This window comes from Balaenoptera musculus, chromosome 13, assembly GCF_009873245.2.
Source record: "Balaenoptera musculus isolate JJ_BM4_2016_0621 chromosome 13, mBalMus1.pri.v3, whole genome shotgun sequence".
In the NCBI taxonomy this organism is placed as follows: Eukaryota; Metazoa; Chordata; class Mammalia; order Artiodactyla; family Balaenopteridae; genus Balaenoptera; species Balaenoptera musculus.
The window spans coordinates 12,626,332-12,648,086 of NC_045797.1; the positions used below are offsets into that span (position 1 = coordinate 12,626,332).

Here is a 21,755-nt window from a genome sequence, read left to right on the forward strand (position 1 = left end):
CTGGGTACATACAGCATCATCCAGAGTCTCAAATCATCCCTACAGGTTTTGCTACACAGTGTCCAGCAGTTAATAACAAGTAATCAGGCATAGGCAAGGCAATGTGTGTACCAGAGAAAAACAGACAATAGAAGGAGACCCAGTGGGGATTCAAATAATGGAGTCAACAGGGGCAGCCTTTGTAAGAACCCTGAATGAATAATAGGATCAAGGGTGTAAAGGACAAGATTGCAACTTTTGGCAGAGAACTAGAAACTCTACAAAAAAGGAAGCAAGTGGAAATCCTAGAACTGAAAGATGCCATTAACTGAAATTGAGAAAGAGCTCGCATGTATTGAACACTTCCTATGTGGGCAGACTGCCGTGAACACTTTACTGGCATCAACAATGAAGGTTCACCCATGTGGTCTCCATGGAGTCTGTCTCGTGTCACTCTTAGGACCCGGACTTAGCCTGGCTGTCCTGTTACCCTTTAAGTGGGTTTTAGTCATTTCTGTTGTCACCGGTGTCTAGCAGGGCAGGGCTCGGCACGTAGCAGGCACCAGTATAGCTGTGATGCCTGGTGCCCGGGGAAAGTACAGGGTGCTGATTGGGAAGCAGAGTTCACTCCATGGCGTGGTCATTAACCTTAATTCGGGAAGCAGAGTGAGTACTAGAAGGGAGAATACGTTTAGTCAGAGATGCCCTGTGGGTGGGCAAACATCACAGGGACACCGACTGATTTGATGAGACGGAGCCAAGAGTGGAACTGTGGCCAGAAGCATGAGGAAAGGAAGGGGGATTCTCCTCCCCACTTACTTCCTCCCCTGCCCCCTCCCGTTTCCCCCCCACCCCGCCACAGGAGTGAATCTCTCCCCTTTGGAGTCAAGCAGCCTTGCTGGAAATGTTGGCGGGGATCAGGGCATTGTGACTGTCCCCTCCCACTTTACCTGGGGTGATGAATCAGACATCATAACTCCCTATTGTTTGAGTAGTTTCTACGTGCCAAGGTCGGGGCTAAATACATCACGTGCAATGTCTCCATCCTCAAAGCAACCCGTAACAAGGCTTCCTTCTATTATTAGTCCCATCTAATGGATAACGAAACTGAGACCTGGAGAGCTCTGGCACGTTGCCTGGGTGGCCCAGCTCGTAACTGACGCAGGAGGATGCAGCCCCAAGTCGGTCTGACTACATAGCCTGGCCCCAGGGACTCCCGCCCCCATGCCCAGAAAGACTTGTCAGGCCACAGAAGGAAAAGGATACAGATCTAGGAGACGGGGTTGGGGGGAACCCAGGGCCTCTGCTCTCAGGGAGAAACCTGTCTCTTAGAATTTGGGCTGGGAAAGGAGGAACATTTACCCAGGCACTGCAGTGTGGGCAGGACATTGACCCCTTGGTCTCACCTTGGCAAGTCACTGCTCTTCTTCAATATGTAAGGACAATTTTTTTTTTTTTTTTTTTTTTTTGCCGTGCCGCATGGCATACGGGATCTTAGTTTCCTGACCAGGGATCGAACCCGTGCCCCCTGGAGTGGAAGCCCAGAGCCCTAACCACTGGACTAACAGGGAATTCCCTTTAAGGACAATTTTTGAGTGATGCTGATTTAACAATTGAGGAGTACTTCAGAAGTAGCCTAAGAAAGACAAGTAGGAGAGAACTTATCCTGGGAGGTGGCAAGCTGCCTTCTTCCCTTACAGCAGGTGTGATGACCAAGGTATGCACCCAATGATTCATAAGTGTTCCAGAAATTATAAAACCCAATTCAGCAAATACTGGAAGTGGCAAATAACCAAGCAGGTTCATACACATCTCCTCCTTTAGCCAGCCCCCCAAAAAAACAAACAAAAACAATCAACCCCCCGACACAGCCCTCAAAGGTAGACATTATTTCTTACATGTGTTTCAAAGGTGAGTAGGAGCCCTCAAGGTCGCATAGCTTGTGAGAACAGAGCAGGGGATGTGCCTACGTGCCATTTTGTCCTACTCAGGGAGGCGACAATTTTTGCAGAAATGTTTCATTTGCTCTGGAAGAGGAGCTCATAAAAGATCTGAGAAATTCATTCGCAAACTTCCTCTTTAAAACATTTTTTTATCGAGGTATAATTGACATATTACATTACGTGAGTTTCAGAGGTACAACATACTTATACAATTATTTTTTTGCTTGTGATAAGAACTTTTAAGACCCACTCTCTTAGTAACTTGCAAATATGCAGTGCACCCTACCTCTCTGATGGATTTTACCCTCATTTGGACACAGCCTCTGATTGGTTGGTTGAAAATAAAGTCAGACTCCTCAAGATCTGCTGCTGTAATAGGAGACCCCTGGGTGGGAGTCAGGAGACCTGGATTTCTGGCTACACCTTTGCCATGGTTGAGCTGTGTGACCTTGGGCAGGTGCCCTCCCCTCTCTGGGTCTTTCTGGGTCTTCTTCAGAAACAGTGCTGGAGTGAGGTACGATGATGCTGAGTGCCCATCCGGTTCTCAGAGGCTGCAGTCTGCGCTTCTGCACCAGCGTTACATTCTCCTACCATTTAGATCATGTAGGACCCGCTTCACCTCTTTTCTGTCCATAAATAGGAATATACTTTCTTTTCTCCTAACTGTCTAGAATGTAGTAAGAAAGGAAGTTAACGTTTCTTAGTGCCCACTATGAGCCGGGAACTTTTGCCTTCCAACCAACCTTCCTTCCTCCCTGCCTTCCTTCCTCCCTTCCTTCCTTCCTTCTGTCCCTGTACCTATGAGAATGACATAATCGACCTCATTCTGAGTGTGAGGAGAGAGAAACAGAGACCCAAATAAGTGACCTGTTCCAGGTCACACAGGTGGCAAACGGCAAGTGCTAGAGGTAGATTTTGGATTCATTTCCGTCCCATGCTGAGTTCAACCCCATTTTCCCGAGACCGTAACTTCAAAGACGTCGATAACAGGAATAGGGTTGGTTTCAAAGCCCCTCTCAGGAAGTTTACTCTAAAGCGAGAGGCAGCAAACTTCAGGCCAAATCCAGCCACCACCTGTCTTTTGTAAATAAAGTTGTATTGGAACACAATTAAATTAGCTTGTTGGTTTACGGATTGTCTAAGGCTGCTTTTCAGCTACGACAGCCGAGTTGAGTAATAATGACGTACGGCCCCGCAAATTCTAAAATGTTTGCTGTTTGGTCCTTGACAGAATGTTTGCCAGCCCCTGGTCCAGAGTGCAGCAAGGTTGTCCCTCAGAACACAGAGTGGCCTGAGTCTGTCACGTGTGCTGGGAGCCCTGCCACTTGATTTCTTAGGAAAGGGGGATATTTCTACTCAAATCTGTTTTTTCAAAGTCTCAGGATACCTGTCGGGCAGATGAGGGGCTTTGGCTTTCAGTGGGCTCTTCTTCCCAGGAACTCGGTGAAGGGGAAATAAAAATCTCAATTTTGGGGAAATTGCACAGAGGAAAAGAGGAGGGAATGGGTTACAACATCCCATTGCGACACTCAGCAGGGCTGAAAGTGACAACAGCAAGGTTTCTCGTTTTGAAAATGTGAGGGCGTTTCCGTTTCTCACAGTGGGACAGAGTGGCCGCAGCCTGGTCTGGGTGAGCGACAATTTTCTTTATAAGCAGCTTCTCTGGGTCTGAAATGGCAATCTCCCATTGCCTCGTGGTCACAGGATGGAAGTCTGCAGGTGTCACTACGGTTACCTAATCTCTCTCCTCCTTTTCCTGTTCCATTCAGAGACAGCCTGCTACCCCCTGGGAAAGAGACCCTGCGAGATGCAAGCCTTCAGGTAAGGCCGACCCAGCGGAGGTGGGGCTGGACGGGTAGAAAATGGAGACAGAACAGAGCCGTCTGTGGATGCCAGGCTCAATGAGGTTTGGGCTGGAAAGGGATGCTCGCTATTCAAGTAAGAGGCTGCCACATCCGTGGTCTTCGGAACTTGTATTTCAAAATATCCCAAATGTGCAAAGCTTGGCTGGAGACCTGGCTGACTTCCCCAGAGACCCTGGCAACTTGGTGACAGACACGTGCCCAGGAGCCATGCTGGGGTTTGGGCCTGGCAGAGCATGCCGGGCAAAGAGGCAGAGAGGGGCGCTGTGGGCAGGGCACAGCCCAGAGTTCCAGACTGATTGTTAACAGTGCCTGTCTGTGTTGATACGTCAGAGGGTCCCGCTCCCCTGGGACCTCAGTTTCCCCATCTGTGACATGGGGTTAACGTTAACCCTGCCTGCCTTACAGGGTTGATGTGAAGGTCAAATGCACAGATAACAGTGTGACGATGTTTCATGAGCAGTAAAGTGCCTGGAACCGATTACGATTGTTAAAAATTGGGGCAGGGACTTTGTGAGATGTCATCATCCCTGGCTGTAAAAATAGCAGGCTGTGATGCTGATAAAAACAGAACACTGTCTGAGTGTGGCCTCTGGGCTATGATGTCCCAGGACATGTCAGGGTGATCTCATCCTCCAACTCTGAGTTTCTCTTGCCTGAGGCTACAGGCTGGGACTCTGCATGCCTGTGTGTGTCCCAGAGAAGTCCCTCCCCCAGGGGTCTGCCTCTGTCTCCTCCCATAGGCTGGGAGCTCCAGGAGATGCTCCAGGGATGTTTAATCCCTCCAGATGGGATTCAGCTCATCCAGGAACTAAGAATTATCACAACAGGTCAAATGCTCACTCGTGCCAGGAATTTTACAGTTTGCCCGACCCCTTCTCATTGAGCTCAGGGGTCCTCACAGCCACCTGCTGAGGTGGGTGTTGCTAGCCCCCTTTCACAGGTGAGGAGATGAAGCACAGGTCCAAGGTCATGCTGGTGGGCGGCAGGGAGTGGAGGGTCCGTGTCGCGTCTGGGGCTCTGTTTACTGCAACTCACCGCTGCAAGCCCTGCTCTCAGCCGGACGGGTCCTTCACCAAGAAGAAAAAACTGGAAGCCAGAAACAGGCCAGGGGGTGAGCTGGAGGGGAAGCTGACTTGTCCCTGGGGACAGCGGCCCCTGCCAGACCCAGAACAGGCCACTGGCCAATAGAGGACAGGCTCTGGAGACAGACCTCCACGGTCTAAGGCTTGGAGGGAGTTAGCTGCAAGGGGCTCTGACCCTCGAAACTTCTAACCCTGTGCCGTGGGAGCCACTAGTCTTGGATGACTTAAAATTTACATTTAAATTCATAAAAAGAGAAGAAAATTTAAAAATCAGATCCTTGGTCGCACTACGTTTCAAGAGCTCAATAGCTGCATGCGGCTGGTGGCTACCACATTGGATGGTGCAAGCATAGAACGTTTCTGCACCCAGGAAGTTCTGCTGATGGTGTTACTCTAGAGCCTGCTTTGCTGAAGTAGAAGGTGGCTGCCCTGGGAAACTGAGGATGAGGAGAAAGTCAAGGAGAGGGGTAGAACGCAGGTGCACGGCTCACCAGCTGTGGGAGTTGGGCCTGTCTCTTTTTTTTTTCATATTCAAAATATATTTCTTATTTAAAATATTTTTAAGTTGTTATTTATTTTATTTTTTGTCGAATATTTTATTTTATTTTATTTTTAAAATTTGTATTGGAGTATAGTTGATTTACAATGTTGTGTTAGTTTCAGGTGTACAGCAAAGTGAATCAGTTATACCTATACATATATCCACCCTTCTAACCAGTGTTGAGCTCAGTCTCCACATCCATGATATGGGTGTGTTAAATTCTACACCCCGGGCAGAAAGTTGGACGCAGATTCAGCAAAGTCTGGGGAACACAGGAAGGGGCTGGGCACGTAGAAGTTGTCCGCTACAGCTAGGTCCTTCTGCTTTTCAGAATCTGGGATGTCAACCAGAAGACCTTCTACCTGAGAAATAACCAGCTAGTTGCTGGATACTTGCAAGGACCGAATACTAAATTGGAAGGTGAGTGGTTGCAAGGAAGGCCAATGTGATGTGGGCACTGGTCCCATTGCCTGGGGTCTGCAGCACTGTGGCCCAACCTTGGGAACTTTAGGTGTGATGTCCTAAACCCTGCTGGTTCTTTGTGGCCGAATTTGAAGCTGGAGAGGCCTGACCACTGAAGGACACGTACAAGGACAGCCTCAAGAAGGCAGAGAGGGGCAGAGTCTAGGTTGGGAACCACCACCTACAGGCACCATGATCCCAGGGCCACACCTGCGGGGCAGGGAGGGAGGGCCCAGAAGGCAAGATCAGCCCTTTCCTTCCTCTGGTGCCTAGGAAGCCCCCATGTTCCTGTGTGATCAAACTCTCACTCCCACCCAAAAGTAATACACCATCAACAAGGCTAGGTTATGTCCCTTAATCATGGACACCACATTTAGTCGTTTTGCAGATCCATGTCAAACTGGATGAACTTGAACAAGTTTCGCCCACTCTGTTCCTCACTTTTCTCTTTAGTAAAAGAAGAGCAGTTGGATGATGGGACGTGGGATTCTTTCAGCACCAGCCCTCTAGGATGTTTTCACGTCCCTGTTGGCTGGCTTGGTGTCGTAGGATGGCATTAGCCCCATCCCCTTGTTCTCTGCCCCCGTCTCACTCTTAAAGGGTGTGAGACCCACCTTTCCTGTCCTTTTGGTAATTCTCCTAATGAGAACTCTAAAGACAGAGAGGCTGAGATGTTCACTCCCTCACGAGGGCATGGAGACCACCGAGGGGAAGAGGCGGTTTCAGAGTCACCCAGGCTTCTGTGGACCAAGCCCCCGGGGCCCCACTCATGACCTCGTGTGCTGTTTTCCCTGCCCATGGGCAGTCCACCTGTTGACCTAGAGCGCAGGGGGCCTAGGGAAGGGAGGGAAGGCTAGAAATCACCTGGAGCAGACTCTAGGTGCCTTGGACCTTGAGGAGTAGCTAGCTAGTGTGCTTGGTTTGATCTTCTGTTTGGATGCAGACCAGGAAGGGGGGGCCTCGCTGTCCTTCTGACCTTGGGGTTTTACTTAAGGGGCTGGAAGGATTCCCAGGGAGAGTCCAGCCTGCTGTGTCTTCGTCATCTATGCCTCCTCTTCTCTACAACCTGAACTTCCCCTTTGTTCTTCCCCAGAGAAGATAGATGTGGTGACCATCGAGCCCCATGCTATGTTCCTGGGGATCCACGGGGGGAAGCTGTGCCTGGCCTGTGTCAAGTCTGGTAATGAGATCAAGCTCGGGTTGGAGGTAAGGACCCGTCTCAGCTGAACAGCCACCCCAAACTCGGGGGCTTAAAACAAGCACAATGTGTTCTTCCTCATGATTCTGGGGGTTGACTAGGATCAGCTGGGCTGTTCTGTGCCACATGCTGTAGCTGGGGTCCCTCCTCCAGCCACATTCAACAGGGAACCTGGCTGGGCCTCCTCCTCCAGGCTGTCTTCCCACGGGGTCTCTCTGAGTTCAGTTGCCAGCTCGAGCTTCCTTACAACATGAGTGCTGGCTTCCAAGAGGGATTAGTCCAAAAAGACAAGCCTCAGTGTGCAAGCGCTTATTAAACTTTTGCTTGTATCATACCACTAATGTCCCATTAACCAAAGCCAGTCACGTGGCTAAGCCTAGCCTCAACGAGGAAGGGGACTACCAGGGTGTGGACACCAGGAGGCATGGCTCCTTTAGGGACCTCGATCTCTGTATGCTGCTCTCTTGCCCAAGGGTCCCCAACCCACTTGGACTTGCCCTCTTTTCAATAAAGCCAACCTCTGGTACCATTCTCTTCCAACCCTTATCTACTCAGATCCATGAGCTGGCATCCCATCCAAGACCCTGTACTCCCGTGCAATATTTCTTTTATTTTTGCGGGGGTGGGGGGGCCATGCCGTGCGGCTTGCAGGATCTCAGTTCCCGGACCTGGGATTGAACCCGAGCCGTGGCAGTGAAAGCCTGGAATCCTAACCATTAGGGCAGCAGGGAAATCCCCTGTGCAATATCAATGGGCTACCAGTCCTGGGAAAAGAGGGCTTTGTATCAGGGGATTGTTGGACAAAATCTTAACTCAAATTGTGAGTGGCCGTAACTATGGCACTGTCCCTTCTGCCCACTAGTGGACAGACACTTGATTGGAGCGGGGCTGCATGCTCTGTGTGGAGTAGGAGTGACCACGATAATGTGTGTAACGTCTCGCACGGACTGCGGTACCCTGCCCACCTTCTCCACTCCCCCCTCTCGGAGGTGCAAATGCGACAGACAGCCAGCCTCCACAGGCCTTGGCCTCTGCTGATGGTGCCATGTGTTTAACCAAACCTATTGGCCGAGGGCTGGAGTGAGCAGATTTCCCCAAACCAAGGCGTAACCGTGGGACAGCCTCCTTGTGTCACAGGACCTGGGACACTCGGTGTCCTGCCACGGTCTTCGGGCCAGCATTTGTCCGTGGGCAATCGCGGGGCCGGGTCCTGGGGGCTGGGCTACAGGGACCCCACTGTTCCTTGGCTTCACCTGCCCCTCCCCTGGCCTCCAGCCGGTGAACATCACTGACCTGAGCAGGAACAACGAGGAGGACAAGCGCTTCGCCTTCATCCGCTCTGACAGCGGGCCCACCACCAGCTTCGAGTCGGCCGCCTGCCCCGGCTGGTTCCTCTGTACAGCGCTGGAGACCGACCAGCCCGTGGGCCTCACCAATGCGCCTCAGGATGCTGTCCAGGTCACCAAGTTCTACTTCCAGCAGGACCAGTAGTGGTGGCGTTCAGCTTCCCCTGCCCCCGCTCCCAGCACATCCATGACTCCAGAGATGCCTCTCCCTCCTGCCCGGGGGGGCTCCCGGTGGTGATGGCAGTGCTCAGCGGGGCGGCCTTGGCCGGGGTGGTGGTGGGGGGGACCCTCGGAAGGAGGTCCAGGAGCCCTGGGAACAGCTTCTTCTACTCACCCAGCCTCCACGAGGCCTCCGCCAGGTCTTTCTAAAGTGCAGATGGAATCACGGCCCCCGCTCGAAGCCCTCAGGGTCAAGTCCAGGCCCCCAGGCCAGCCCTGGCTCCTCCTCCCCCCTCACCTCACTTCCTGGCCCCAGACCCCGAAGGCCACTCGCTGACCTCCCCCCAGGAGGCTCCCATTCCTCTTTTTGCAAACTGGTGCTGCTCCAGGGGCAAGAGTTTTAGGCTCTGTGGCAAAATGGAAAATAAGGGTTTCCTGGTTTTTTTTTTTTTTTTAATTAAGCCAGCTTTGAGAGAGAGTCCTTTATTTGGAGATGATGTCCTTTCTGGAAGAGGGTAGAAGATTAAAATATCCCCTTGTTTAGGAAATGATGGTGAAAGGAGGTGATAGCTTTTCCTGTTTGTCTTTCTTGTTTTTGTGATGCCCTGACCTGTAAAAATGAAAAGTTAGTGGACTAGGTTGGTCCCCTAGTTTTTTTCTTTCTGGAATGTTCCTAGAAGTCTAGACGCACCCCCACCCCGGCCCAGGCCCCGAGCGCCCTGTCCACTGCAGACCTCCTGCAGCTGCCTGCAGTGCTGTCCCCTTCCCTGCCCTCCCATCAAAACCCCCCAGCTCCCAAGACACAGCACAAATGTGGCTTCTCCGGACCTCCCGGGAGGAATGAATCTCTCCTCGACCATGTTAGCACTTCCGACACCCTGAGACTTGTTTGGAAGATGTTGTGCCTCTGTCTGTCTCCCCACCATCCTGTGAGCCCCTGAGATCAGGGACCTTGACTCCCCCCCCCACCATGTCTTAGGTCTCTGCAGGGCCAAGCACATGGCCTGGCCCTCAGTAGGTGCCCTCAGTGAACGTATGTTGTCTGTGTTGAGTGGAAAGTTTCCTACTCCCTGTGACTTGAGCTTTGTTTTACAATAAAACCTTGAAAACTTGAAAACTCATCTACTTTGCTGGCTGTGTCCGTGGCCTTGCCGGGCTTGGGGCAAAGAGAACTGGAAAACGGGGGTGGGGTGAAGTGTCGAGCGACAGGCCTTTCAAACCCTGGGGCCGGGCCTGGGTGTCTCTCCTCTGAGGCCTTTCCTCCTTGGGCCTCGCTGTCCTCGAATAACAGGAGAGCAAATCTCTCTGCCAGGAAGGTGTGCAGCACCATCGTGCACAATAGCCTCCAACTGGAAACAACCCAAACCCCCAGCCCAGAAGAATGAACACGTAAACCGTGTACGTTCACACATACAAGGTAACGCTCAACGGCAAAGAGAATGGATAAACCACAGCTGGCTGCAGCCACAAGACGGATGGATCTTACAAACATCTTGTGGGCTTCAAGAATCCCAAAAGCATGCACAGAGCACGATTCCAGTTACATACAGTTCAAAACAGGCGGATGGAACAGTCATGGGGAGGGATGCAGAGACACAGAGAGCAGCAAGGATGCATCCTGCCTGAAAGCCAGGTGGTGGCCCGAGGGGCCAGGCAGTGTTCTATTTCTTGGCATGGGCGTGGTTAGGCGATTTTCTGTATGTATGTTATATTCACAGTTTTGAAATGTCTAAAAATAAAAAGCCTTGCCCCCTCCCCCCATCCTGGGCTGTGAGGGAAGGGGGCACCTGGGAAATGGTGAAATTAACAGGTGGAATGTTGAATGTGGCCCCGTGAGATGGGAATGCAGGACTGCAAGAAGGACCGTTTATCAAACACCCCTCGGCTAAATAGAGTCAGGCCACCGTTGGGCGCTGTCCCTTCCTGGGATTCTGCTGACTTCTGGGCTGGGTCCCGGGAGTCCTAGAGTCAGGCCCCGCTGGGCCCAGAGCCTGCTGTGTGATTTTGGCCAAGTCACCTCCCTTTGCTAAGCCAGGTCCCTCCTTGTCCCAGGAGAGTGTTGACTTAGATTGGAGTTTTCCAAACAGAGCTCCTTGGATGCCTCTCTGAGGTCCCTGGAAACAAAGCCCATAAAAGGGAAGTGGAGATGCCAGGCTCTGTCCCCAGAACTCAGCTCCCACCCAGCTCTCTGCTTCCCAAACTGGACTTCCCTGCAGGGCTTTATTTGAAGAAGAGATGTCATTGCTACAAACAAACAAAACTGAGCAGGTTAAAAGGCAACTGACTGGGAATTCCCTGGCGGTCCAGTGGTTAGGACTCCGTGCTCTCACTGCCGAGGGTGCGGGTTCGATCCCTGGTCCGGGGACTAAAATCCCATAAGCCATGTGGCACGGCCAAAAAAAAAAAGGGCAACTGACTGGAGAAAATCTTTAAGATCTCGCCTAGATCCCAGATCCTAAGAAGACAGTGAGGTCGCCCCATCACTCAGCTTTCTCTTCCTCGTGTGTAAAACGGAAGGAGCCACCTGCCCCACGGGGACAATACACGATGAAGTGAGACAATATGAGTGAAACGCTGTGTGTGATAAGAGTGTGAGCGTGGCTGATGTATTTTCAATCTTGGTACAAGGAGGGCGTTCAAGGCGGAAAACCCTTCCAGGCTTCACGGCGACAATAGCAGCTAACATTTGTGAGGCTCCACAGCCATCCTCCCCTCATGAAACAGGAGGTGAAGCCCAAGGCTCAGACACCATGCGATCTGGTTAAGCAGCCAACTGTAGGTCAGCAACAGGCGAGGCGGTCACATAGCCATGCACGCACCTGAGCCCTGGAACTCTGGAGCCACTTCCTGGCTCTCCTGTTTTGCAACTGTGCTCGTGGATGAGTTAGTTAAAGTCTTGGAGTCTCAGTTTTCCTACCTCTGATGCAGAAATCAGCCGATGCAAAGGGCTGAGTTATTTAATCTTTGCAACAACTTTCTGTGGTTGGTAGGAATGTTCTGATTACTAGTATAAATCCTGCAGGAATCAGTGCTCAGAGGAATCAATCTGTTTGAAAGCCCTGTTGCTCAAAAGGTGGTCCATGGCACAGCAGCAGCTTCATCTGGGAGTTAAAATGCAGAATCCCAGGCCTCACGCCAGACTTACTGTCTTAGGGTCTTCCTCTCAACCAGGTCTCCAGGTGGTTGGGTGCATCTTACAGTCTGAGCAGCTCTGCTTTAAAAGGAAGCACTCATACCATGTCTAAGCTCTGGCATTTCTGTTAAACCGACTCTTGTAATTACAAACCCATACCACATCCTTGCTATCCCTCCCGGTAGCTCCCTGACGGTACCGAAAACTCCCCTCTTAATATCTCCTCATTTTGGCTTGAAATGTTCTTTAAGAGAGGAAAAGCTTTAAGCCGCCCTCATGTTGCTAGAATGTCAGCTCCACACACGCAGGGCTTTCATCGGTTTTGTTCCATGGTGTATCCCAAGTACCCAGCTTGGAAGATACTGGGTGCTCCATAAATATTTGGTGAATAAATAAATTGGCCACTGACATCTCAGTAGGGATTAACGTATTTCATTGGTCAGAAAATTTAAGCAGAGAGAGGACTCGGACCAGGGAAGTTTTAAAAGAAAACTTAGAGAAAGGGAAAGGCCTCAGAGTCTAGGAGGCTTGAGGTATTTGGAGGCTGATCGAGGAAAAAGATCTGACCACCAGGTGGCAGCAGCACACACAAGCTTTACTGGGTGATGCCTTCGGGGAGGTACATCACAGCAGGGGTCCGTCCAGAGGCTACACGGTAGCAGGTCTCTGCTTAGAAGGAGAGGAGGACAAGGGGACTTGGGGGAGGGGAGCTCCTGTGTGTAGGCGATGTCACTCAGTAGCACAGCAGGAATCTCTGGGTCAGAGAGCTCCAAAGGTCAGCAGAGGACATGCGGGGGGCCAGGGTGGGTCTGTTCGGGGAAGGCCCCATAGGCTCCTGCTTGGTTACAGTCTCTCTTTTCTTTGATACTCCTCAGTCTTGTTGGGGGAGAGGTATGGGACAAGAAAGGGAATAATACAGTTTTGGATAGAGAGGTTAATCATAAACTCGGCAGAGGAACTCAGTTTTAGGGGGATTTGGTTTCAGTAGAAGAAGGTTTTCTATTTTCTTAGTCTTGTTAAGACACTTTGAGCTTAATTTTGGGGGGACGTAGATTGTGCTATAACTGAAGGTGTTAAATCAGGGCAAAATTCTTGCAGATCTTGGGGAAACCAAATAACTTTGTGTTTTCTCTTCACATAATGATGAAATCCCTAAGGCATAATGGCAGATCTCAACATGCTTGATATTAAACCCAGCTCTCAGAAAAGTTTGGATAGTGAAATACCCTATTTCTGTTGGGGCTCTTAGCCTGAGAAAACTTAGAGAGATGTTCAACTTTCAAAAGAAAATTTTGCCTCTGGGTCTACTGCTGTTACCCAGACTAGGGGGGTTAAAAACGCAGTTCAAGAAATGTCCACCAGAGGTCAGCATTTTCCTGAAGATAGTCCTATTATTCTTTTTTTTTGGGGGGGGGGGAAAGTCTTAGTTTTGGGAAAAATCTTGGGAAGACAAATAACTATTTCAGTTTATGCTCTCAGGGGTGAAGATTTAGTCTTTCAAAGATTCCCTAAGAAAAACCTGGTTTTTCACTCCAGGGAAAGTTTATTCTCATTCACCTGTCAATTGAGCTGTAGTTTAGTCCTGATTTGGGCTATTTACACGTAGGAGTCTGACCCCTGACAAGCACCCAGCAAATGTTGTCTTTTATCCATGTCTATTCTCCAAAGGGTGTGACCTGAGAGATTCTAAGGGTCTTCTTACACCTGCTTGAAAGCCAACATATCGCAGTCCTGTTTCCAGCTGAGGACCGCTTACCTGGATGATTGATTGACATGTGGAATTAACCTCACACCCCCCCCCCCACCCGCACCTCCACCCGGGAAAGAACACACACCCACCTTGCCAGAACTCAACACAGGAACCCCTGCGGCATGTCTGCAAGGGAGACGTGCACTTTTTCATGTTGGAGGGTGCTGGCTGGAGCTCTCCGTAATAGAAAAACAAAAAAGCCAAGACCCTCATTACCATGAGGAGTGGATCCATAGAATGAACAGCTGTGCCTGCGTCCTCTCCCCAGGGAAAGTCCACGCAGAGTCAGATGACTCGGAAAATTTGACTTGAAGTCAGAGCAGAGGAATGATCTTGGTGGCCAGTGAACTCAGACAGCTGCTCCTGTTACCCCACCTCCACTCTGAGGGTCTCCCTGCAAAGGGAGGGGAGTTCTATGTCCTGGATTCAGGCACCCCCTTCCATGGGCCGTGATGGAGTCACTCTGCCACTTTCTTCTCTCTCCTTGGCAGCATTCCTTATGAGTCATGGATGTTTTCTTTCCTTGCATCACAGGCCATGTGGCCGGAGCACGAGGACGGGGGAGAGGTAGGCAGGGGCTAGATCCTGCTGGGCTTGGCTAGTGATGGCTAGCATTATAGTCTGTCCTAAGGCAGGAACAGGCTTTGGAAACTCTGAATCCCATACCCTTCCACCACCTTGTGCCCTAATTTGGAGTGCCCACTCTCTTTCTCTGCACCAACTAATTCCTACTCAACTTTCAAATCCAGGCTCTTGGGCAACTTCTTCCATGAAGGCATTGAGGACCATCCATGCCAGCCCTCATTAAGCCCACTTTCTTGAAACTTCCACTAGGACCCGTGGTCCAGAACCCTGATTTGCATAATACTGATGAGGTCTTTCCAGGTGGGCATGTTTTAGCCGTCCCCTGAATAACCTAAGGTAGGGACTAAGTGTTTTGCATTTTGCAACCCCCAGAGCACCTGACCACTTACCTGAAACTGATTTTAGGTTTCTACCCTGTCCTGAAGTAGAGCGTTCCTGTGAAACCTTTCATAAGCCTGAATGGCGTAAAGTGAAGAAGAAATTAGCTTAGGACACATCTTGCTAACAGATGCACAAAATAAATTGAGATAAAGCACAGATGCTCACAGACACAGTTCAAAGCTACGGCGCCTTGATGCTGAGATGCTGAGTATAGTTCCCAGGGAAGGAGCTCAGGGGTGCTTAGGTGTTACTCCTGCTTCTGGAGTGTGTGCTGCCTCTGTAACGTCTAGCTACAAAACAAACGCTGTTGCTATTTTTGCTTTTCTCCTTTTTTTTTAAAAGCGAAAATCCTCTTCGGATTCCATTGGTGAAAACGGGTACTAAGTAAGTCTTCTGTAAAAGAGAAGCGGTGTAATGCAAACTTTCGAAAAGCGGGGGATACCTGTAAAACTTATTGCAAATACATTCTGAAGTATATTAATTTCATGTGCATTTCCCTTTTACTCTTCCCTTTTCATCTTCTTCACTGAGACCTCTGCAAAAATGGCACCTTATCCGAGAGGTCTCTTTTGACTATCCTGCCTAAAATAGCATTCTATCACCCAAAGCCACCTGTGACTCTTTCATTCGCTCTCTCTGTGGCCTGTTTATTTTTCTTTCTAGCAATGATTACTTTCTGACATGTTATATATTTGCTTGTTTGCTTATTTGTCTATTCCCCTACTACATCTCAAGCTCCATTAGGGCAAGGACATTTCCCCACCTCAGTGCCTGATTATTAATTCAACAACCTTCATGGAGCAAGGATTCCGCGTCAGTTCCAGGTGCTGGAGATGACACACATAGCGCCCCCTAGCGAGCTTAGCCAGGAGTGGAAACCAGTTCAAATACCCACGCATAACTGGTAGTATTTTCCCATAGTTAATTGGTATTTCCAGTTTTTGTCTTCTTTCTTGTGTGTTGTGGGGTGAATTGGGAAAATAACGGTTCCTTCTCCTGGGGTAGATATGGGGGTCTGCGAGGACAAATTTGGTGTCTCTGTGTCCCTGTTGTGAGAACCACAAAAATCTCGGTAGGGCTACTTAAGCTTCCTGAGGCTCATTTTATTCATTTGAAAAACCAAAATCATTATACTTCTCAGAGTCGTTTGGACGATTAAATAACATATGTGAAAGTACTCTGTATAAAAGCTCTCTATAAAAACCGTTTTAATAATGTTATAACCCAAGTGTCTCCAGATGTCTCCAGCCTGTGGAAGCAAAGCAGATCACACCACCTGCGTGTCGTGGTCCTGATCCAGCTCCCCCTTAAGCCCCTCACCATCCTCTGATAGGAAGCCACTCTCCACCCAGTATTTCTGGATGACCCAGTGGGGGACCCTCACTCATGTCTGTCACAACCTTCATCCCCCATCTCCCTCCACTTCCCTCCTCTCCTTATCCGTCAATGTCTGTGCCAAAGGCAATCTCTCCAGATAAGCCCAGAGTCTCCAGTTCTCCAGGTGTCCAAGAAGGTTCCAAGAAAGGAAAAGAACATCTATTTTCTCAGCTTCTGTACCACTAGGGTAGCACTTGTGTCCCCAAATAGCACTCGATGCTGCCCTTAGGTCCCCAGTGAAAAATCTGGCCTGTCATCATTCGTTTCAAAAATACACACATTCCCAAGAAGAAGCAACATTTTGTAGGCATAGTAAAGTCTGATCCCAGTTTAGAGAAGAAACACAGGAAGCTGTGTGCAGAGATGGGGCCCTTGGTCTCCTGTTCAGAGTGCTGCAGTGATCACTGGGGTGCATGTATATATCTTTTCAAATTACGGTTTTCATCTTTTCCGGATATATGCCCAGGAGTGGGATTGATGGATTATGTGGTAGTTCTATTTTTAGTTTTTAATGGAAACTCCATGCTGTTCCTTTTTTTTTTTAAATGGAGTATAATTGCTTTACAATGTTGTGTTAGTGTCTGCTGTACAACAAAGTGAATCAGTTATATGTATACATATATCCCCTCCCACTTGAGCCTCCCTCCCACGCCCACCCCCATCCCACCCCTCTTGGTCATCACAGAGCACCGAGCTCCCTGTGTATACAGCAGCTTCCCACTAGCTATCTACACGTGGTAATGTATATATATCCATGCTGTTCTTGATAGTGGCCGCCCCAATTTACATTCCCACCAACAGTGTAGGAGGGTTCCTTTTTCTCCACACTCTCACCAGCATTTGTTATTAGTAGACTTTTTGATGATGGCCATTCTGACCAGTGTGAGGGGACACCTCATTATAATTTTGATTTGCATTTCCCTAATAATTGGCAATGTGAGGATCTTTTCATGTTGGCCATTATTTTAATTGAGTTTTTATTTATTAATTGTAGAAGTTGAATATAATCTGAATATGACTCTTTTGTCAGATATATCTTTTGTAAATATTTTCTCCCAATCTGGGGTTTGCTTATTCATTTTCCTAACAGGTTATTTTGATTAACAGAATTTTAAAACTTTTTTATAAAGTTCTGTTTATCAGGTCTTTTTATCCATTTGTAGGAAATCTTTGCCACCCACAAAGTTGCAAAGGTTTTCTCCTGTTTTCTTCTGGATATTTTATAGTTTTGGTTTTTATATTTAGGTCTATAATCTATCTTGAGTTAATTTTTATGTGTGTTGTGAGGTAAGGGACAAGATTGTTTAGGATTTTTTTTCGTTTCTAACAGTTTGAGGGAATTCCCTGGTGGTCCAATGGTTAGGACTCAGTGCTCTCACTGTCGGGGACCGGGTTCAACCCCTGGTCAGGGAACTAAGATTCCCACAAGCCATGCGGCAAGGCCAAAAAAAAAAAAGAAAAAGTTTAATTGAGATATCATCATTCATATGTCATGCAATTTAAAGTGTACATTCCAGTGGTTTTTAGTATTGTGATGATTAATTTGATGTGTCAACTAGACTGAGCTAATGGATACTGTAAACCCAGACAGCTGTAAAACATTATTTTGAGGTGTGTCTGTGAGGGGGTTTCTGGAAGAGATTAGCATTTGAATGGGTAGACTTGAGTAAAGGAGATGGCCCTCACTATTGCCAGAGGACATCATCCAATTTACTAAGGGTCTGAATAGAACAAAAAAGGCGTAGGAAGGACAAATTTGCTCTCTTTTCTTGAGTTGAGAGATCCATCATCTCCTGCCCTTGGACATGGGCTCCCCTGGTTCTCAGGCCTTTGGACTCAGAGTGGGACTTACACCAGTGGGTTCCTGGTCCTCCAGCTTGCAGATGCCAGATCAGGAGAGAATTCCTATAATGAATGAATGAATGAATGAATGAATGAATGAATGAATGAATGAATAAATAAATAAATAAATAAATCCTCTTTCTATTTCTCTAGAATAGAAATAGTTCTATTTCTCTGGAGAACCCTGGCTAATACAAGTGTTTTTGTAGAGTTATGCAACCATCAACACAATTTCATCATTTTTATCACCCTAAAAAGAAATCTCATATCTTTTAGCAATCACTCCCCACTTCCCCTTTCCCCCAGTCCTAGGCAACAATTAATCTACTTTCTGTCGCTATAGATTTGCCTATTCCAGACATTTTATATAAATGGAGTCATGCAATATGTGATCTTTTGTGCCTGAGTTCTTTAACTTAGCATAAAGTTTTGAAGTTAATCCATATTGTAGTTTCATGGGCCAGTATGGCTGAATAATATTCCATTGTATGAATATATTACATTTTTTTAAAAAAAGGTGAGACATTTATTTTATTTTTTTAAATATTTTTTTAGTTATTTGTTTGGTCGTGCCGGGTCTTAGTTGCGGCTTGAGGGCTCCTTAGTTGTGGCATGCAAACTCTTAGTTGCTGCATGCATGTGGGATCTAGTTCCCTGAGCAGGGATTGAACCTGGGCCCCCTGCACTGGGAGCATGGAGTCTTACCCACTGCACCACCAGTGAAGTCCCATTACATTTTTTTTATTCGTTCATCAGTTAATGGACATTTGGGTTGTTTCCAATTTGGGCTATCATGAATAATGCTGCTATGAACATTCAAGTACAAATTTTTATGTGGACGTGTATTTTTATTTCTCTTGGGGATATAGCAGAAAATGGGATTTAGGTCATATGGTATTTCTATGTTTAACCTTGAGGAACTGCCAAACTGTTTTCCAAAGCTGCTAGATCATTTTATAAGCCCACCAGAAGCATATGAGGATTCCAATTTCCCTATATCCTCACAAACACTTGTTATTATCTTTTATTATATCCAGCCTACTGGACGAGAAGTAGTATCTCATTGTCATTTTGATTTGTATTTCTCTGATGGCTAATGATGCTGAGCATCTTTTCATATGCTTATTGGTCATTTGTGTATCTTATTTGGAGAAATGTCTATTCAGATCCTTTGCCCATTTTTTATTGAGGTGAAATTTTCTTTATATATTCTAGATACAAGTCCCAAAGTTCATTTTCTTACCATACAGATTTCTAGGTGTTCCAGAACCATTTGTAGAAAGACTTTCCTTTTTCCATTGAATTACCTTCATACCTTTGCCAAAAGATGCCAATTGACCATACATGTGTGAACCTATATTTGGACACTCTACTTCCATTACATTGATCTGTTTATCTATCTTTATGCCATTTCAGTTTGAAGTATTTCCTAATTTTCTCTGTGATTTCTTCTTTGACCCATGGGTTATTTAGAGGCATATTGCTTGATTTCCAAATTTTGGGGCATTTTCTAGATAAAGTGCTGTTGTTGATTTCTAGTTTAATTTCATTGTGATCAAGAAGACATGATCTATACAATTTCAACCCACTGAAATTTAGAGATTGTTTTATAGTCTATATAGTTGGTCTTGGTTAATGTTCTATGTTCACTTGAAAAGAATATGTATCCTGCTGCTGGTGTAATATTCTATAATGTCGATTTGGTAATGATGAATGATAATGTTTATATCTTCTGTACCATTACTGACTTTGTACTTGTTTTATTTATTACTGAGAGAGGTGTTAAAATATTCAACTATGATTGTGAATTTTATATTTCTCTCTTTGGTTCTGTTAATTTCTGCTTGATATATTTGGAAGTTCTGTTGTTAGATTCATACATATTTAGGATTGTTATGTTTTCTTGATGAATTGATCCTTTTATCTTTATAAAATGACACTTTTTATTTCTGGGAATACTCCTTGTATTGAAGTCTGCTTTGTCCAAACTTACTATAACCACACCAAGCTCTCTCAGGCTTAATGTTTACAAACTATATTTTATCCATCTATTTACTTTCAACCTGTCTATATCTTAGAGTATATCTTTTATACTTAAAGTGTGTCTTTTCTAAACATAGGGCTGGGTATTTTCTTAGCCATTTTGACAAGTTCTGCCTTTTAACTGAAGTGTTTAATGTAGTTAATGATAACTTTTCAATATTGCTATTTGTTTTATTTGTGTCCCCTCTTTTTTTTGTTTATTTTTTCCTTACTTTCCTGACTTCTCTTTTTCAGTAGTTATTTTTATATCTTATACTGATATTACTCTGAATTAATATTATAAAGCTTCACATATAGGAACCTTACAACAATATGGTTTTATTTACCTTCCCCTTGTATGCTTTGTGCTTTTCTTGTCATATACCTTACTCTACATGTGTTATAAATCCCCCAATATTATTGTTTTTTATCTAAGTTGTCAGTTGACTTTTAAATCATTTAATACAAGAAAGAAAATTGTCTTTTATATTTACCCATAAATTTATCATTTCCAGTTCTTTTTTCCTTTCTGTAGATTCAAATTTTTATCTTACATCATTCCTATCTTCCTGAAGAATTTCTTCACTTTTTTTTTGTAGTGTGAATCTGCTGGTGGCAAAAACTCTCAGGTTTTATTTATTTGACAATATCTTTATTTGGCTTTGTATTTAAAACATGTTTTAAACTAGATACAGAGCTATAAGTTAATAGATTTTTTTCTTTCAGCCCTTAAAATCAATGTCCCATTGTCTTTTGGCCTACATTGTTTCTGATGAGAAGTTAGCCATTATTCCTATCATTGGGTCCCCATATGCAATGTGTATTTTCTCCCCTGGTTCCTTATAAGATTTTTCTCTTTATCTCTGTTAAGTCAGGAGCTGTGAAAAAATCCGAGATTTGATTTTACTCTGCTTGTAAGCCAGCAAGTTAGCATGTCACAGTTTTCATAGACACTGGCAGAAGATAAGAGATAATTTATGACTCATAGCAATAGAAGAGGAACATTGTTGCTTAGGTCTCCCTACCCCAATTCCCACAGGGCGATATGATGAGGTCCCGATGTTGCCTGCACAGACAGTGGGCCATGCTATAGCAGAGGAAGCCCAATGTTGGGAGGCTCTGATCTTATGCAGAAAGTGACAAACTTGCCTATCTCCCCTCTGGCAGGGAAAGATTGAGGTGTCTCTTCATTCCAGGTTAATACAGATAGAGATGTTTCCCTCCCTGGAGGAGATATATTTATATTCCTTTTGGTTGTTTATTTTAAAAATAATGGGGATCATATTTCTGCTGAAATTCCCTCTCTCTTCACCCTTTATATCTACCTTTTGCTGTAGGTTCTCTAACATTTTTATCATAATTTTTATTTTTAATTCTTTATTTTTATTATATCTAATTATTTTATCTAATTTTTATTTTTAATTTTTGATTCCAACATCTTATTTGTCTGTAGGTGTGATATTGTGATATAATAAGAAATACATATTTGGTCTTTGCCCCTGGTTTCTGACACAGAACTCCTAAAACCTCTTGTAATTTCCTGAGTAAGAAGGTGATAGGAGCATCTTTTGTTATAATACTTGGGGGTTTTTTGTTTGTTTGTCTGTTTGTTTTGTCCCCAGTTTTTGAAATAGCTCTGCAGTGACAAAGGTGAGCGTTTTTTGTTATTCATAACAGGCAGCTTTCAACAACACCTGAGTTTATGTTAATGAGGTGACTTTTGGAAAGCTCCTATAGATGGGAGCTGGTTGCCAGGGGAACCAGTCATGTGATTAGATGTTTGGAACTTTCAGTCCTACCCCTTGACCTCCAGGGAGTGGAGAAGTGCTAGAGACTGAATTCAGTCACCAGTGGTCAATGATTTGATCAATCATATGCCTACGTAATGGAACCTCCATAAAAACCCTAAACAACTGGTTTTGAAGAGCTTCTGGATTGGTGAATGCGTCCATGTGCCAGGAGGGTGGTGTGCCTGGAGATGGTATAGAAACTCTGCAGTCTTTTTTTGTCCTATGTATTCATTGCATTTGGTTGTTCCTGAGTTATATCCTTTATAATAAGCTGGTAATAGTAAGTAATGTGATTCCTGA

The 21,755-nt window shown here is 46.3% G+C and overlaps 1 protein-coding gene across 2 annotated transcripts; it reads left to right on the forward strand.

The window, feature by feature from the left end:
- Window positions 1-3,357: 3,357 nt before the first annotated feature.
- Window positions 3,358-9,685, forward strand: IL1RN (interleukin 1 receptor antagonist). 2 transcript variants are annotated; one of them, XM_036874056.1, is made up of 5 exons: window positions 3,358-3,552; window positions 3,692-3,743; window positions 5,742-5,830; window positions 6,966-7,078; window positions 8,346-9,685. In XM_036874056.1, the coding sequence occupies exons 2-5, from the start codon at window positions 3,730-3,732 to the stop codon at window positions 8,559-8,561; spliced, it is 432 nt and encodes a 143-aa protein (XP_036729951.1). In that variant the 5' UTR covers window positions 3,358-3,552; window positions 3,692-3,729; the 3' UTR covers window positions 8,562-9,685. The 2 variants fall into 2 exon arrangements, with proteins under 2 accessions (XP_036729951.1, XP_036729950.1); XM_036874055.1 differs by lacking the exon at window positions 3,358-3,552 and having other exon boundaries at window positions 3,603-3,743.
- The last annotated feature ends 12,070 nt before the right edge of the window (window positions 9,686-21,755 follow it).

Excerpts from the sequence above, each read along its gene's own strand:
- IL1RN (XM_036874055.1), top strand. The coding sequence starts at position 3,628 with ATGGAAGTCTGCAGGTGTCACTACGGTTACCTAATCTCTCTCCTCCTT. Across the intron at positions 3,744-5,741 it reads TGCGAGATGCAAGCCTTCAG|AATCTGGGATGTCAACCAGA; the intron begins GTAAGGCCGACC and ends TCTGCTTTTCAG. Across the intron at positions 5,831-6,965 it reads ACCGAATACTAAATTGGAAG|AGAAGATAGATGTGGTGACC; the intron begins GTGAGTGGTTGC and ends GTTCTTCCCCAG.